Here is a 17,834-nt window from a genome sequence, read left to right on the forward strand (position 1 = left end):
ACTCGTCAATTTTCTCTTGCCTGAAAATATTAATGGACAACTACAGACTATAGCAGACAAATGCTGCCTATTCCCCCCAATTCCTTGTTTACGATCTAACGTCACCCAACCTTAGGTGGCGCAATGAATGAGTGAATCAATCAATCTTATTTTTCCCTTCTCGAGATCAAGGAGAAAAATATACTGCTGAGTTGTAGTTTATGTGCCGGTGTGAGAACTTTATCCACATCAAAGAATAGTAATTCTGATCTTCTGAAGCACATGGTAAAACATGTTTCTACAAAGCTAATTGCGAAAGACCCCAGTGCTAGCGTCGCTGACCAAGGAGCCACTCCATCCAAACAGCCAAGGCTTGATTTGCTTTGTATACATTAATAAGAGAATTGAAGCAAACATTGAAAAGTAGCGCAAAAGTCAAGTACTTTTATATGCAGTAATTAGTAAAGTAATTCAATTATTTTTGAAAGAAGTAACTAGTAACCATAACTAATTATTAATTTTCAGTAACTTGTGCAACACTGGCCATTTGTGAGTTACTTAACACACAGCGCACATTGTGGAAAACATATAAACATATGCATTAATGATTGTGCAGAGAGAACTGTAACTTTTACCAGCAGCTGTCTGTAATTGGGAATATCTAAGTAATCTGCGCTTGACCTAACAGAACTGGGACCTGAGCACCTAACAGAACTGTAAATAGACTTCTGGGTATCTCCCATTATCTGGCCACCTGTTAAATACAACATAAGAGGCACTTTCAAAGCTACTTCCCTTTCACCAGCACCCCTCTGCTCAGTAGAGCACATAGCACAAGCCCAAGAAATCAAACATCCTTAACTCAGCTGGGGGGGACACAGTTATTCATACACAGCATGGTTGGGCACACTAGTGGCCAAATCTCTCCTAGAAAATATAGATGAAAAGAAAACGTTCAGTAAGGATCAAAAGGCCTGGGTGTCTCAATCAAAATCCAGCTCACAGATACTGTTTACATCGTGTCGTGCCAATGGTATGAGGAAAATCTGGTTAATGGTTCACTGTGAATATTGGACTTAATGCTAATATTACTTAGCTGTAACCATAACCTTATTTCGGAACCTGAACCCAGTGAAATTACAGATATTCTGAAAAACTCTATTTATAGCTCAGCGCTCTGAACACTCAACCTAGACATTAGGATAACTCTTCATTAGCAGGACATATAATAAATAACAGCATTAAAGTAGCAAGTACAACAATACTCTTCGAATTCAATACTTCTAGCTAAGTTCCTGGATCACCACAGTCAGTACTTGGAAATAGCTTCACGTACTCAAAGAGTAGGAATACGAACGTTTATTACAACGATCAAATTCAAACGGTACAGAATGAATCTCATGTTGAATAAATTGGAAATCAGGTGGAATTTAGGCACATCCCCTATATACACACGTACAACCGCATCTAAACTACTTACGGTAAACAATAACAAAATCCTCGTTACCTAAAGTATGTATGAATGAACAACTACGCGATTATGAGGCATTGCTCACGAAGAGGCACGCTTAACCAAAAGAACTATCTAAGTGATGCACACAAAAGGGGGTGGTGAGGAAGGGAGAGAAAAGGGATGAGGAGGAAGAGGAGCAGGCCCAGTCACGTTCAGGTAGGAGAAACAGGAGTTATTGAGGTTGGCAGTTGGAGACCGTGAGCGAGACTACGGTGTCGGTGATCGTGTCGGTGCGGATCTTCCGTAGCGGTGAACCTGGGCCAATTCTTCGTGGAGACGAGCAGGACAGAACGGACAGACTTACATTACGGCTGAAACAACCGGTGCTCAACTGGAGCTGAACCTTAGCGTAGCTGCACAGTAGGATAGCAGGGAATCTGGCATTTTATCTGAATTGCAGTTGGGGGCTGCTGCTATTCCTTTGGGGGTGTCTCTGCCTGAAAGGAGACACTCCTTGGAATTTGGAAAGTATTAATTTGAGCTTGGTTGAAATAATTTTACATAACTTTTTCCCATTTAAGAATACATCTGCCATTAAAGAATACATCTGTAAAATTACATCTGCGTACTCGTATCTGCCGCATTTTATGCTCCCGAACAAGACCAAATATGGTTTCTTTATCATTGATAATATCTTATGGTTAGTTTAATTTTTCTTTTGTTCTACATAGTTTGTGCCTGAGTGGAGCAATGCAGATGGGGCCTGTGACATGGTCTGAATTCCATTTTCACAGGGAAACCAACCTCCCAATGTGATCTAGTCTCCCTCGCAATTAAACGTTATCAGCATTTGACCAAATGGTCCAGGGGTTGCAGCGCTAAAACATCAAGCCTGGTGTCTGTTAGTTATTACAGTGAGGGGTTTCTGTTTCGATGTGCATTGGCCATAAAGAGAGAACTGGGATCAAAGGGGATAGGGATAGAGAGGCAGAGTGAGAGTGACACAACTGCAACTTTAATTACTAAGGAACACTTAAGCTTAACAAATGTCCTTTTCTTTCTGAAAGCTGTACAGTGTCTGCCCAACAATTGAAAGGTTTGACCAGGAGGTAGTGGAAACCACACTACAATCTGCAGTGTGTGCCATATCACCTTGTTCAAAGTAAAGACTTGGTTTTTAACAGTTCAATGTTCTTTTATTTTCTCAGCAAGCTGTCACCATCAGCAGACATTGTGGCTATGCTGCATCAGGTCCAGCTAACCCCTGCTAAGTTTGATCTGCATGTTGAGACATGTTGGCTTAGGTTTCTTCGCTATGCTCTTCTATAAGTGGCTTTGAACAAAAACATCAGCCAAATCATTGAGAGTAAATGGAATGGATATGAAGAGAAAAAACCTTTCAGTCCTCCCATTTAACACAGTATTGCCATTGGTGTGCCACCTTCGCCCTCCAGAAGCATGTGCCAGAGCAATGAAGATGTTCTACAGTCTTACAGTCCACAGCATGTATATGGACAATGTCTTAAAAGTGTCTAAACAGTGCAGCCTACAAAGCTTCTGACTGAAAACATAAACCAGTTTGTAGACTGGAGGATTTTAAATTGGACCCTGAGCTACAAACCAGTCTACTGCTGTTGCACACGTCCTCACAGCAGCTCGCCCAGAGAATACGGAGCTGTGGCTTGTGTAAATTCAGACCGACTCCAAAATTCCAGCCTTGGGTTTACATTAGCATTGCACTCAACTACTCCTGGAGCCGAAGATTCCTCAGCAGAAATTCAGCAACTGACACACCCACAAGTATGGAGACACTCCTCAGCCAACTCAGCTGACAACATTACCAGGGAAAAGACTCTAGACAAGTTGTCAAAACCCTGTGATTGGAGTGAGGGCCTTATGATTTTACACAGAGCTCCAGATTAGTGGCCTTCAGGTCCAGGTTTTAACCCTCATCCAGCACAGCTGAAGAGGACTAGTCTCCCATGGTATTCTTAGTGCATGATAGGATTCTGTGGAGGGTACTTACCAGTCACTTGACAGAGTGGCTACTTCAACTTGGCCACCAAACTCAGCACCAACCAAAGTCAGTAACACATCCGGATTAAAGGAATGCCAAGGCTCATAACCCGACGGGCCTGTTAAACTGAGGTTTTAGCAAATGAGTTCAGATCACTTCCAGGGCACACAGGGCATTTCTGTCATTTATCTGAGGATGTTTCAGAAAACTGAGATGAGTTTTTCTAGATGCTCCAAAGGTGCAGTGTGTGACAACAGGAAAAACAGTTGAACAGTCAAATATGTTCACTTTTCAAAGAAAGTCTGAAAGTGTTGGAACTTTTGTCATCCAGCAGCTTGCTCAAATGTTCAACCCTGACCCTTAAATTCAATTTGACTGAGTTGTTCCAATAAAATTTCAGCAAATTAAATGATTCCAGTGTGACTGTGGCAAGCATAAGATTATGTCATGGAGTTGACTCTTCATAAAAAATGTCAAAAAATATATCTAAAATTTCAGCCTAATAGCATTACAGATGCGAACCATATAACAACTAAAATGCCATAACATACTGCAGGAAATGTTAATCTGGTTTGTTTTTACCAGAGCTAAGAGATGTTTATTCACTAGTTTGAACTAAAATTGTTGAAACCTCAGTAAAATTATTTTTTGAAAAACTCAATAAAACAAGTACAGATGACAGAGCTAATATATTGCCTCTTTGAAAGATAAGCCATTTAGTCTATCTTGTAATCTGGAATTCCAAAACCAATGTTGACTGGTCTCATTTGGAGAGCATGTTTTTTCACTATATTTTATGTTTCCACTACATTCCCCATGCACTACAGGCCAATATCAAGCTGGTTCCCATGTCCTTATTCTTCAGAGAATTCAAAGGTGGTTATTTACACCATACATGCCTGGATGCCATGATACAACCTGTTAGTAAATGATGACTGTACCTTAAATCATGCACCATTGACTCAACATATTACAGGAAGAGGGCCATCTGCCCAGACAGTGAGTAGCGTTTATCACTGAAACTGTCATGTGTGCTTGCATGATAATTTTATAACTTTTTCTGGGGTTATGATGTTGACTGGCTTCATCCTCTGAACATTAAAGCAAAAGCATTTGGATAAAGCAGGAAAGTTAGGTTGGAACTTCAGGTGGGAAACTTTTTTAACAAACAAAAATAACTTCAGGTGGGAAATTTTTTTAATGTACAAAAATAACTTCAGGTGGGAAATTTTTTTAATGTACAAAAATACCTGCTAGTTTCAGAGGTATTTGGTCACAAGTTACATTCTGTTTTCTTCAGCCCAGTCAAACATGTAAAATAAAGTAATTACAATATGCAGTATACAATATCCACCTTTGAATTCTCTTAAGAATGAGGACATGGGAACCAATTTAAAATTACAATTTACAATTTGGTATTTGGCAGACGCTTTTAGCCAAAGCGACTTACAATCAGTGCATCAGTCAGATTCCTAATACCATAAGCAGAGATCACAATAAGACTGAGCGTCAATTTACTCCTTTGTATTGCGCCCCTGGAATACTTTGACAAACATAGATACAAGACAAGGTTTTTTTTTTTTTTTTAAGGAAGGGGAGGTTAGGCAGTGGGGGACAGGTGGGTTCTGAAGAGGTGGGTTTTCAGTTTCCTGCGGAAGATGGTAAGAGATTCCGCAGTCCTAACTGTATGAGGGAGGTCGTTCCACTACCGCGGGGCAATGGCAGAGAAGAGGCATGGTCGGGAGGAGCAGCTGCCGGGTTCCCGAAGCGAGGGGACCGTCAGTTGACCAGAGGTCGTAGAGCGGAGGGTTCTAGTGGGGGTATACGGAGTTATTAGGGACTGAAGGTATTATGGGGCAGAGCCTCTTGTGGCCTGGTAGGCCAGCACCAGTGTCTTGAACTGGATGCGGGCAGCTACCGGAAGCCAGTGGAGCGCAGTAAGCAGTGGAGTGACATGAGAGTGCTTAGGGAGGTTGAATACCAGGCGTGCCGCTGCGTTCTGCACGAGCTGGAGCGGCCTGATGGCGCAGGTTGGTAAGCCAGCCAATAGAACGTTGCAGTAGTCCAGGCGGGAGATGACAAGCGCTTGGACCAGGAGCTGGGTCGCCTGTTGTGTGAGGAAGGGGCGGATTCTCCTGATGTTGTATAGGGAGAATCTGCAGGATCAAGTGACTGCCGTGATGTGACCAGAGTAGGTCAGCTGGTTGTCGAGGGTCACGCTAAGGTTTTTGGCTGCTGTGGTGGGGAACATAACAGATCCCTCGATAGTGATTGCAGTGCCAATCGGAAATGGTTGCAAGAGAAAACTGGATCAAAAATTGTTAAAGGATTGTTAAAATAGCAGGTAAAGAAACTCAATCAACTCACAAAGATTCACACCAACGTTCAGACACAAGCTATGACAGTTTCAACTTGTACCATCTGTACACAGCAAAAACGGTTAGGGGATGGTCAGAGATCCAGGAGGTCCTACTGCTGAGAGAGAGAGAGAAAAGAAAGCCCAAATGTACTTTGCCAAAACACAGCCGAACATGCCAAGATCCTACTTGGAGAATGTCCTGTGGACAGATGAGACTGAATCACAGCTTTCTGTATCAACAGAGAGCAAAATGAAGTCTTTAGGGAAAAAAACACCTTCCCTGCAGGGAAAATGGAGGAGATTCAGTGATGTTTTGGGGTAGTTTTGCTGCCACTAGGTGCCTTGAGGGTGTGCATGGAATCTTTAAATCAGGAGAATACCAAGGAATGTTGGTGCAATGCTATACACAATATCAGAGAACTGGGGTCTTCACCAAAGAGTTGGGAGAAGGGGGAACTAGAGGATTTTACACAGCAAGAAAGGGCCGAACTGCCACTACAGAGGTGCAAGAAGCTTACTGATGGCCATGGGAGGCATTTGGTTAGAGGTATTTTGACCAAATGCTGTGTTACCAAATATTGAGTCAGGTGTGCCAATGCAAAGAGAGTTGTGGAGAACAAGTATGTTGGTCAATTTAAATTTCTTTTTAGACAAAATGTCAAGTTATTTGTTAAAAGTGCAAGAGTGCCAATATCATTACAGCCAGGACCGTGTGCTATGTATTCACACAGACTCACACACACAAACACATATATGTGTGTGTATGGATTTATATGGTAGGGCTGTTCGTTTTTTGTGGTTTACATATAAAATATCAAATTTTTATTAAAAAAAACTTTTTCAGGACCCTCTATTTGACATAGGAGATTTTAAATCATGAGAAAAAGCGTATTTCACCAAAAGCGTCCAAAAATGATTTGATATCATATTTGATGTAAACACAGGTGGCTTTAAGTTTTCAGTGGCTTCCTTTATTTATAAATTTGATAAAACCAAGTAATAACTCTATTCCACTGTACTCTTTAGTTTCCATCACTATTTTAAAATGAAAATCTGTTTTGTGTATTATGTTCATCTTCACGTTCATTCACTCTCATTCATTCATTCATTCATTCATTCATTCGTTCATTCGTTCATTCGTTCATTCGACATTCTCTTTTGTAACATTGTACTGTCATTTAAGAAAATCCGAACACACCCCTCTCGCTTCAGTACAGCGATGGTGACGTATTAGTCAACTGACCCCGATGTCATGATTTCGTGCGCTTCTGGATTTGGCTGAAGAAGATGGCGGCCTCCTCAGGTTTGCCTTACCTTATCCAAAATTTTAAAAATATCTTTTTCATTAATTTCCACAGGCATAATAATTGAAAGACGAATCTATTTGGCCATTCGGAGACTAAAATAATGTGCTTTGCCGTGCAAATGGTTCGGTGTTTTGAATTACTTTGACGAAACAACTATGCTAGCCAAACAACATCAGTTTCAAGTCAATGCTTAAATCAGCGCCAGTAGCTAGCTCTAACTAGCGTAACAGGGAGGTATGGTTTTAGTTGTAGGGCTATTAGGGTCTGGCCTTAATTTTTTGTTATTTACCTTATGTGGTGTGTCGTACTGGAGAAAAATCATTTTTAGTCTCTAAGGTGGTCTCGAAATTCAAAAGAAACATTCGTAAGTTGCGTGGCTCGGCTCCACATCTAGCGACGAAGCTTGCTAATAGCTAGCGTTAGTTAGCAAATAGGCAGCTCGGGTTTCGCCGCCTTGATGATAAACTGGTTAAATTTCATTAACACGGGTAGATGCAGCGTTACACCTCGAATTACTGTTGTCCTTTACCAGGTGGAGGATTGCTCGCAAGCTAAGAATGTCATAAAGCTATGGTGACATGCTCTATGCACACCGCTCACTAGCCGACGATTTATGAGCAGATGTTGCTAGCTGTGTAACTAGCTAATGTTTGATAATGTTAGAAAGTTTATACTAACGTCTTCTAGATATACGTCTAGAAGTACGTGATCGTGTGATTGAACGTTTTTTTTTTCAAGTTTGTGTACATATACGTTAGGTATACAACAGCTTCCTCCTTCGCTAAATTTGAGGAAGTGCCGAGTCGTTTGGAAAAGGAATGCACTACCAGCCCAGCGCAGTGTCATTCGCTACATGTTGTGGCAAATGAACAATTCGTTCTCATGCGGGAATTGTATCGTTTTCGGTACAGTGACGCTAGCTCGGTAATCACACCACCGCCTTAGTGCGACCTGAGGGCGAGAATTGCCTCACCCCTACGCATGACTTCATGATAGGCCTGTTGCGAATGTGTAGACATGTCTCTCTACTGATTTCGACTTGGTATTTTCAACATATAGCACTTGTCAATTACCACGCGTTCAACAAGTACGGCATGCTTAGGAGTCTCGTAAATTTTTTTTGTTTTTTGCTCACATGTAGGCCAAATTTTATGTGTTTCAGTATTATTCTGGGGGTTAATTTAGTCAGACAGTGAAACCTCAAACGCAGTGTTAAAATATGAGACTGGTAGAAAGTAAATGTTAAGAAAATTATGTATTATACGCTGAAGTTTCATCTGAAGTTTCACATTCAAGTGTTGAATTCCATGCAAGTAGCTGTTTAATAAACTTTTTAGAAATATAGAACTTGAGGTACCCTTCCAGCAACCACAGTGTCAGTCATGAAGTAACGACATTGCCATTGCTCTTTACAGGAGTTAAAGTTCCTCGCAATTTTCGTTTGTTGGAAGAGCTGGAAGAGGGACAGAAAGGTGTGGGTGATGGCACAGTCAGTTGGGGCCTGGAGGACGATGAGGACATGACTCTAACACGGTGGACAGGCATGATCATTGGACCTGCGAGAGTATGTCTCACCTCACTGTCCCACACAAGCATTTCTGCACGCATTCTCAGCATCGTGTCTTTGTTGCACTGCACCACCACCACGTCTTAATTCACAGCCCGTGGGTTTTGGTGGTCAAGTGACTGTATGATCCAGTTGTGCATATGGAGGGAAATTTGTGGAATAGCATAGAGTTCGCTGTTAAAGCTTCACACAAACCACAGATACATGGCAGTCTAGGCTGTTGTAAGGGAAAAGTAGTCTGCCTGTCACTTCCATAACCTTTTGATTCATTCTTTACCTGCCAGCAGTGAGTTTGTCCATCCCTAGTGTGACCTAACTGCAGTAATGTGACTTACTCCAGCTTATGGCACCTTTCCTCTTGAGTGCAGATCACAGTAACCATATTACTGAATCAGACATCAGTAACCATGCTAAGTCACTGGCTAATGAACCGTGAGACTTTTGCCAGATAACTTGGATGGTGCCAAAGAATATCTGCTGGTATCACTCAGGATGGTGAATGGGGAGTGTGACTGCTCCACTATGGCTCTGTGATTCTCTGTTTCCATCTGTCAGTGGCCCTCTGTTGTCTTTGAAAGATGCACATATTAGGTATTCTATTTAGGATTGCATTTTCTTTTGTGTTCAGATTCATTTAAGGTGACGAGGTCTTTTCCATTTGGTTTTGAATGTTGCAGTTGTCAAACGGGTTTATAAAACATATAACACAGTCCACTCTGTTTTGTTTTTTTGTTTGTTTTTTCCAGACTAATTATGAAAACAGGATATACAGCCTGAAAGTGGAGTGTGGCCCTAAATATCCTGAAGTACCACCAACCGTTAGATTTGTAACAAAAATTAGCATGAATGGAATTAATAATTCCAACGGGATGGTAAGTAGACACAGACACCTCTGTTACCAATAGGGATGCCCATTTTGAATTTTTTTCTGACCGATAACCGACGCTTGTTAACCGACAAGATTAAAATGTACTATTTAGAATGGACGATTGTCTGTGACCCGTTAAAAATACCAATGCAACAAATGTTTTGTTTGTTTTTCATAAAAAGGGGTTTATTTTTACATGTGCAGAACTGGCATAATACCCTAGATCTCCCATGTAGTAAAATATTTTATAACTTAAATAGCAAACAGTAGCCAGACTTTGTAATGCATAAACAGTGTAAGAAAACAAAAACACACATTGAATCCTCCAACGCTAAGAGCTCTGTAACGAAAACCTCCTTCTCAGCTAATTAATGATCAAAAACAACCAACAGGTTAACAAAACGAAGACTTGTAGTCGCATTTTTCAGACCTCAAAATAAACAGGCCAGGCCTACCTTAGTCCTCAGCATAGCAGACAGCTTGTCTACCAGTTGTTATTCAGAAATAGCAATATGTCGACATGCTGTGGGGTTAGTCTGGTGCGCAGTCTGTTAACTGTGAGACCCGCTCAGATTGTACTGATGTCCCAGGACCGCAGAGATAGCTGCTTGCTGTCTCAGTCATGAGTTTATTGATATGTATAGCCTATTTTTCTTGTACCACGCAACTTTTTAAATTACTTGAAAACTAAAATATTAATAATACTGTTTAACTGATGGTATTAATCGGTCAAAATCCTGATTGTCGGTTAACAGTTAAACAGTTAATTAGTAACATACCTAGTTACCATTAATAAAGTATGCATATTAACATCACTCCTATGGGACAAGTTTCTGTGCTCCCTCCCACATCTATCAGCTGTTGCTCAATACTTTTACTTTTTCTTAACTTGGCACAACTGTAAACATCTGAAACATGTGGGCTAACTCATCTCTGCATTTCAAAAGAGATCTCATAAGCATTTCTGAAAGTACTACTTCAGAGACTTTGTTTTGATGAGCACTGATTTTCTGATAAGCCAATAAAGGGTCAACCTTTACTGATTGTCATGTCTCTTTAGTAGTCTACATGATGCGCCTTGCCCAAGGAAACTGTAGGGAGCCTTCATTGGTGTCTAAATCTAAAAATAAGAGTCCAGTCAGTTTTATTTCAGTTTAATCTCTCCTTTAGTTTACGATTAGTCAAGAGCGTGTTCTGATAATATTCAAATATGTAAAGTCCCTTCTCTAAAAAGGCAGTCTAACTGCAAGACTCCTTAAAACTTAATGCAGGCACATGCAGGCTAGCAATAGAGGGGCTGAGCGGTTTAGCCAATGAGGCTCCAGTGCAGGGAGTACTTTTAGAATCAAAATAAAATACTAAGCACACAGGGAAGTGTAATGCTAAGTGGCCTACTAGGTTTTGCAGATAACCATTGTAACAAATTTGCAAAGTCACTTATGCGATAATGTGAATTATACATAATTATTGTTTTATTTCTCAGGTAAATATCTGTTTGGCACAGGGTTACTGTCGCTACATGCTGTGTTGACATTTCTCACTAGCTAACCTCCTGGATCTCTAGATTGTTAATAAAACAGGCCATTATAGTTTGTAAGCTGCTTAACTTGCTGTCACTTAGACCTTTCACAATGTGGCCATTGGATTTTCCAGTTTTTCACTGAATCTTTTGACTGTAGAAGCTTTGGGCAGGAATGAGGCAGTTGTGCCACAGCTGGATTAGGGCTGTGCGATATGACGATATATATTGTGTGACGACAGAAAAACGTGTATGGTTTCATATTGTGCTCTGTCGTTTATTCCATTGTGTCGCAAATCATACTCTTTATGGCATTATTTTTCGTCATTTGAATGACAGTATGCGTTCTTCCACACTGCACGGATGTAGGCAGGAAATTTGCATGAAAGCAACACAAACAAACATGGAGGAAAGTGAACGTCACACAGAACGGGGTAATTCGTAACAGGAGAAAGACTCCAACTAGCCAAGACAAAACGAGGAGCTTGTACTTAAAAGAGGGGCTACTTCTGTTACATGGATATCGTTTGGGTGTGAAAAGTTCACAAATAACGAAATACTTAATCTTTTGGGACATCAGCACCACATTTCGGCAGGCTACTCTTCTGATATTTCCGCTCTCTATTCTCGTAATATTATGACTTTATCCTTGCAATATTATGACCTTTTTCTTGTAAAATTACAACTTTATTCTCGTTACAATTTCCTCCAAGTCCATGTGGTTACTTCTTCGGAATAGACACAGTTTCTTGCACAATCCTTTCAAAGTCCTGATATTTATGATAATGTGGTGCTGATGTGCCAGAAGATAAAATATTTCGTTATTTGTGAAACCTATACTAAAGTATAACTTCACAAGATGTTCCATGTTCCTCACTTTAACGCAGGCGGCAGGCTGCTCTTCTTATATTTCCCCTCTAAGATAACACCTCAGTGTGGCCCTAATACCCCATCATACTTTTATTTGTGGATTATGTAATTCAAAATGTGATAAGAAATAGGCCATTTGATATGGTCATTTTATATAAACTATTTATTCATTGAATTTACAGAAAATGTGCTATATCATGATATGTATTGTTATCAGGATATGAAGTGACCTATATCGGGAAATGAGATTTTGTTTATATTGCACCGCCCTACGCTGGATAGACTTAACCAATCAGTCAGCCAGGACCCAATGTAAAACAACACCGCTGGGTAGGCTTAACCAATCAGTCAGCCAGGACTCAATGTTAAACAACAGTGATGCTTTGTATAAATGCATTTGAATCTTAGAACATGTAGACTGAGTTTTAGCACTACAGCGCTGTGAAACACTCATTACAACCATGCCCACCTCCCACCCCAAAATCAGCCTTGCTGGTTCCAACACTGTTTTTCCCTTTGGGAGGATCAGCACACGTGTACGTTGAAACTAGAGCTTAATGCAGTGCACAAGACAGTGAAGTGCAGTGTGTGTCCGGTGTTACGTTGCTTCCATCTGCTTGCCACTTGCGCTAGACATAATGGAATGGATGTACAGTCATGAATAACAATTCAACAACTCCAAGATCAAAGACATAGAAAGTACTTTAATGACATGAAAAGTATTCTAAATATTTAATATGGCAGTTGTTTCTTGTCAATTTAACTAGATTCACAAAAATGCTAGTAATGTAATGTCTGCTCTTAACTGTCTGGAAACCAGTAGTGTGGAAAGACAGAGAAACATAAGCTAAGAGCTTGCTAGATAACCAAGCTCACAGGACAAAATGTTTCCATGGAAATGCAATGTTTTGTGCTTGAGTGTTTTGAGGAAGCTGTTTGTGCTACATCACGTAGGACAGTTAGTTTACCCATACAGTCAAAATCCTGTTTTTATGACACAATAGAAAAAGTGTAACTATTTTAAGACCGAGTGCTCTGTTAAATGACATTTTGTGCTGCAAAGGAGGACTGAAACTTTTGCAAAAAACATTAATTATAGCACATTGAAAATGTTTCTCTGACTTCTTTCTTCTTTTTCATTTAGGTGGATGCACGAAGCATACCAGTTCTAGCGAAATGGCAAAATTCTTATAGCATAAAAGTCGTTCTTCAAGAGCTAAGGCGTCTCATGATGTCCAAAGAGAATATGAAGCTTCCGCAACCACCAGAAGGACAGACGTACAGCAATTAATTGTAAATGATTGTTCTGACCCTCTGTCTTAGAAATGTCTTGTACATCATGAAAGAAGCTCACTCCACACATCCAGAATCTCCAGTGCAGGTGCAGAATTGGACATTTCCAATAGTTTAGCTTATACAAAAGAAAATGCCTAAAACGCAAGACACACAGTGGGAAATTTTATTTTACAACTGAGTGCACAAAAAAGTCTGGCCCAGTATTGTTCCTTTGATCATAAGCTTTACGTTTATGTTTCGACTTGGCTTAGAGAGAAACATGGTAGCAGGGTGGGGGGCTTGCAGGTTTATTTCTCATTTTAAGGTAAAACCACGGGACACCAAAATTAAAATTACAGTCTGTGTGTGATAACATGAGAAACCTTTGGGTAGTTAAAAATAAAAAGTTGTAATTTGTGAATTGAACTGGGTGAGTTGAAACATCTCACTGATTTACTGTTGTAAGGATTATTAAAGCGTGCCTGTAGTTTACTTGTAGTACCACAGAGGGGAAAAGGTTCTTTTAAGAAAAAAAAAATCTGTATTTGACAGAATGCCAGTTTGTTTCTGTGCTTCATTTTTTGTTTTTGTTTTTTTTCCCCTCTTCATTGTGAGAGATTTTCTTTTCTAAATCAACCCTTGAATGAAACTCTACAGAAAATGTTGGGTATCAACATGTGACACACTGAGATTTAGGTTTAATTTTCAGTTTAACCTCGAGTATGTCACCATCAGAATTGACTTCTGGCAGCAGTATCACTGGTCCCGTTCCCTATGGCAGATCCTTCCATCAGAGTCCCACTCACAGCAGACACAGAGCCTGCTGATTTTGACTATCATGGAAATAAAATGGGAGAAAGATTTATCCTTACTGACGAGCACCTTTTTCTCAAACGTAGATTTATTTCTGTTAAAATATCTGTCTTAGCTCTTGTAAATGGTGACTAAAACACAGAACCCCTGTAGATGGCAAGGTTTTGCTGTAAAACTGCGGATCCATTGGGTGGCTTTTAGTAGCGCGAACTCTGCTTCATTACAGTAATTGCATAGATGATGATTATGTAAAGAAAACATTCAGTGGCAGCTGTTGCCATTCATAAGAAGCCAAGATTGTGAAAACCCCAGACAGTTATTCTCACTGATATGTGATGTGTCTGTTGCATATGAGAATCCTCTCTCTTGCTCTCTTTCTCTCTCAGTCTCTCTCTTTTTTTTTTTTTTAAATCTACACACCGGTTATTTTGACTTTGTGACACCAGGCTGTGTTCAGGATAATTAAATGAACATTATGTAACACACTTTGCCATGTCTCTCTGATCATTTGCAAATTGAGAATAGGGAGTGCATATTATATTATTCGGATTTTAGTATAGCTTATATATGTATTGGTGCGTGTGTGTGTTTGATAGTATGTAGGAAGCTATTTAAAATTACTCTTTAAAGTACTGCACGTTAAAAGAATTCAAAATAGGTGCCTTTAGAAATGATCGATTAACCTTTTTCATATTCAGATCGCGATTTGAAATAATGCAGTTGCGCGGGCCGAGATTCGATACATTATTTACTGTGACACGCGACCAATCAGAAGAGAAGACTGTAGGCCTCAAGATACTGGAGAGTCGGACAGCTCGGGCGAGCCATGCGCCGTTTTCATGTACAGGGGATGCTGACCAATCAGAAGCAAGCTCACTGACTGCATAGGTTAGCACACTTTCGGGGTGGGCGGGTTGACGTGTCGAGCTGAGGTCGAGAGAATTCAGTGGGAGAAACGCTGTGTAGGAGAGTGGCGTCGGAGAGCTGTGACTTCGCGTCGAAGAAGATAGAAACATAGTTTTTGTTCCATTAAGTCGGCAAAAGAATAGGTTGCAAAAAGTCGAAAAAGGTTTACTGTTGCGGCTCTTGACTGTAAGGCTTCGCGAGGACACAAAGCTCTCACCCGCTGTTGTACCACGTGAACACCCGCCTTTGATTATAAGTAAATTCGCAAGCTACTTTTAATTTCATAGCCATAGCTTTCACATTTAAACTACTGTTAATCAACATATTTATCCATGTTAATCAAAACCCAACAATGGGAGCTGAACGTTCTGCATGGAGACTGAGAGTTGGCTTAAACTGACAGTTGTGAAAATGAGAGCTCTTGATTTATGTATTTTCAACGTGTCTTTAGCCAGCAAGTTGTTTATAAATTTTAGTTACATGCGCACTATACATCCATAATTCCATTCACATATCATACTCAAATGTGGGGTACAAGAAGAGTGTCTGTATAAACGGATTATTCCACCAAATCCGCATGATTTCTCACATAGGCCTACATGTTGCGTTGTAAATCGACATTTCCGAACAGCATAATGGCATTTTTAAGATTATTTCGTCTGAACTTGTCTGGCTGTGCAGCTCCACAGATTTCCCATCAAACAGTTCACCACACATGCCAATGTAAAAAAAAAAAAAAAGCTTACTGAGATATTTCAAAAGAGTTCATTCGAACACAGTGCAACTGTCCTGCCTTAAGATCTGATATGAAATGAACGTTATATCTGGTTAAACAAGAGATGCAGGATGTCATCATTTTTACAAAACACAAAGTGATTTCTCTTTGAAAGCTGTTTTGTATGTTCTGAGGAGGAGAGTAGTCTCAGCAGAAACTAACAGTGATACAGAACAGGTGCGTCCAAATCAGCAGGTAAAGCACCTGTGCTTCCATATCTAACCTTATGGTAACGTAAACTGTTTAGACATTTGAAGTATTTTTGGTACAATAATAAGTATGATCAGTAACAGTATCTTTTTATTTTTATTGTATCAACTCAGACACAGTGTGATACACCTCAAGTATAAATTCACTGATTTAAATTTCTCGCTGTAGGCAATTTTACAACAGTTATAAGAACTGCAGTTTTCCATTCAACATATAATTACTGGCTTGACCCTGGATGGCTTATAGTAAAGTTTGTGGTAAGTAAGTAATTTTTATTAAACATTCATAGATTGTGTCCCTTTCTCATCAGAGAAATGACACAGCTCCTAAAACAAGCTTGGGTTATCTTCCGACTAGATTAATTCAGCTTTCTCTTGGCTACCACACCATCACACCATGTGTGAACATTTTACGGCTTTGAACCGTAAACAGACGACAGACTTGACAGACGACAGACAGAGTTCCACTCTGCACATGCGCGTCACTACTTAATCGGAAAACTATTCCTGCAGGATTTGTACCACGCATGTGTGAACATTTTAACCGGAAACAACTGGCAGTTCCCAGCTAGAGTCCATTTAAAGATATTTAATGCTTGTTATTGCAGATATGGAAATGTTTCTATATCTGTTTCTCTATCTAGCGTGAGCAAGTGATAGTCGTCATTTTGCATGCTGCGAATTAGCATTTTTGCAAGTTCCGGTGTGTTAAAAAATCCCCATGAGTAATGGGATTTTGGAAAGTCGACAAAATAACGCTGGTAGTTAAATAAGTGCTTGACCCGCATTCAGTTCTGTTCAATAAAATGCATGTGTATGTCGTCTCCGTGTAGACTTTAGATCCATTATATCTTTATACATTTACCTACTCATACAGTTGAGCTTATTACCCTATATAGCATCACTATACGAGCCAGAGAATGCAATATTTTCATTGCAGTTATTGTTTATTACATTAGATTACATAAGACTCAACTTAATTGTGCAATGCACAAGAGCACAGCTACACTTTACCAGTGTCCAGCCAAAAGGGAGTATGAGGTAGAGTCAGTGTCAGAAAAAAGTCAGAAGCCAAAAAATCAAAGCATTTATTGTTATACACGTTTCCCCATCCAATGAAAATCTTACTTTGCTTTCCACTCTGACCACCGTTTATCAAAGAAACACAAGGTATACAAAGTAGAGATGAAGGAAAATAATATATATATATATATATATATATATATATATATATAAAATACATTCATAGAACACTATGTACAATATACAGAGTGTGTGGAAAAAAGAGGCCCAAGGAAAACGATCTGTGATAAAAATTAAGAATGAATTGCCTTTTTTTTTTAAATCATCTTGTACAGGTTTCACTGTTTCTTACAGTTTAACAGAAAAAACAAACATTTACAACATGGAATGAAATATTGTAACGCTGCCAAGGTTGAAAGGAAAAAGTGAAAAGGTGACTAGAAAAGCCATAAAATGAATCATCCCAAAACGTGATAAGTTACATCAGTATTCTGTCACTCAACCTGGGTAGAAGCCTGTAATCCCACTGCTCCATCCCGATCAGGGCTGGGTTTGACACAATGGGTAAAAACACAAACACACTGTTTTTTTTTTTTTTTAATCAATAACAAAGCAGCTTTAGGTGTCAACTATGAAAGGCTGATTGACAAAGATACAGGAAAAAAGAATAAAGAGATAAAGAGAGATTTCAACAGAGAGAGAGGAACACAATCATTCAATCACTTTCAAAGCCACTTATCCTAATTAGGGTTGCTGGAGCCTATCCCAGCGCTCATTGGGCGAGAGGTGGGGAAACACCTTGGACAGGTCGCCAGTCCATTGCAGGGCAGACACACAGACAAACACATTCACACCTAGGGGTAATTTAGTGTCTCAAATTCACTTAACCTGCAC

At 39.8% G+C, this 17,834-nt stretch overlaps 1 protein-coding gene and 1 pseudogene across 1 annotated transcript; one reads left to right on the forward strand and one right to left on the reverse strand.

Annotated features, from left to right (window-relative positions):
• Nucleotides 1–5,070: 5,070 nt before the first annotated feature.
• On the reverse strand, nt 5,071–7,062 carry LOC115806791 (uncharacterized; annotated as a pseudogene).
• A 20-nt stretch (nt 7,063–7,082) lies between these two features.
• On the forward strand, nt 7,083–14,506 carry ube2v2 (ubiquitin-conjugating enzyme E2 variant 2). Its single transcript, XM_030769187.1, has 3 exons — nt 7,083–7,111; nt 8,531–8,679; nt 13,084–14,506. The coding sequence occupies exons 1-3, from the start codon at nt 7,096–7,098 to the stop codon at nt 13,228–13,230; spliced, it is 312 nt and encodes a 103-aa protein (XP_030625047.1). The 5' UTR covers nt 7,083–7,095; the 3' UTR covers nt 13,231–14,506.
• The last annotated feature ends 3,328 nt before the right edge of the window (nt 14,507–17,834 follow it).

This window comes from Chanos chanos, chromosome 3 (assembly GCF_902362185.1).
Source record: "Chanos chanos chromosome 3, fChaCha1.1, whole genome shotgun sequence".
Lineage (NCBI taxonomy): Eukaryota > Metazoa > Chordata > Actinopteri > Gonorynchiformes > Chanidae > Chanos > Chanos chanos.

Excerpts from the sequence above, each read along its gene's own strand:
- ube2v2 (XM_030769187.1), top strand. Across the intron at positions 8,680-13,083 it reads TGATCATTGGACCTGCGAGA|GTGGATGCACGAAGCATACC; the intron begins GTATGTCTCACC and ends TTTTTCATTTAG.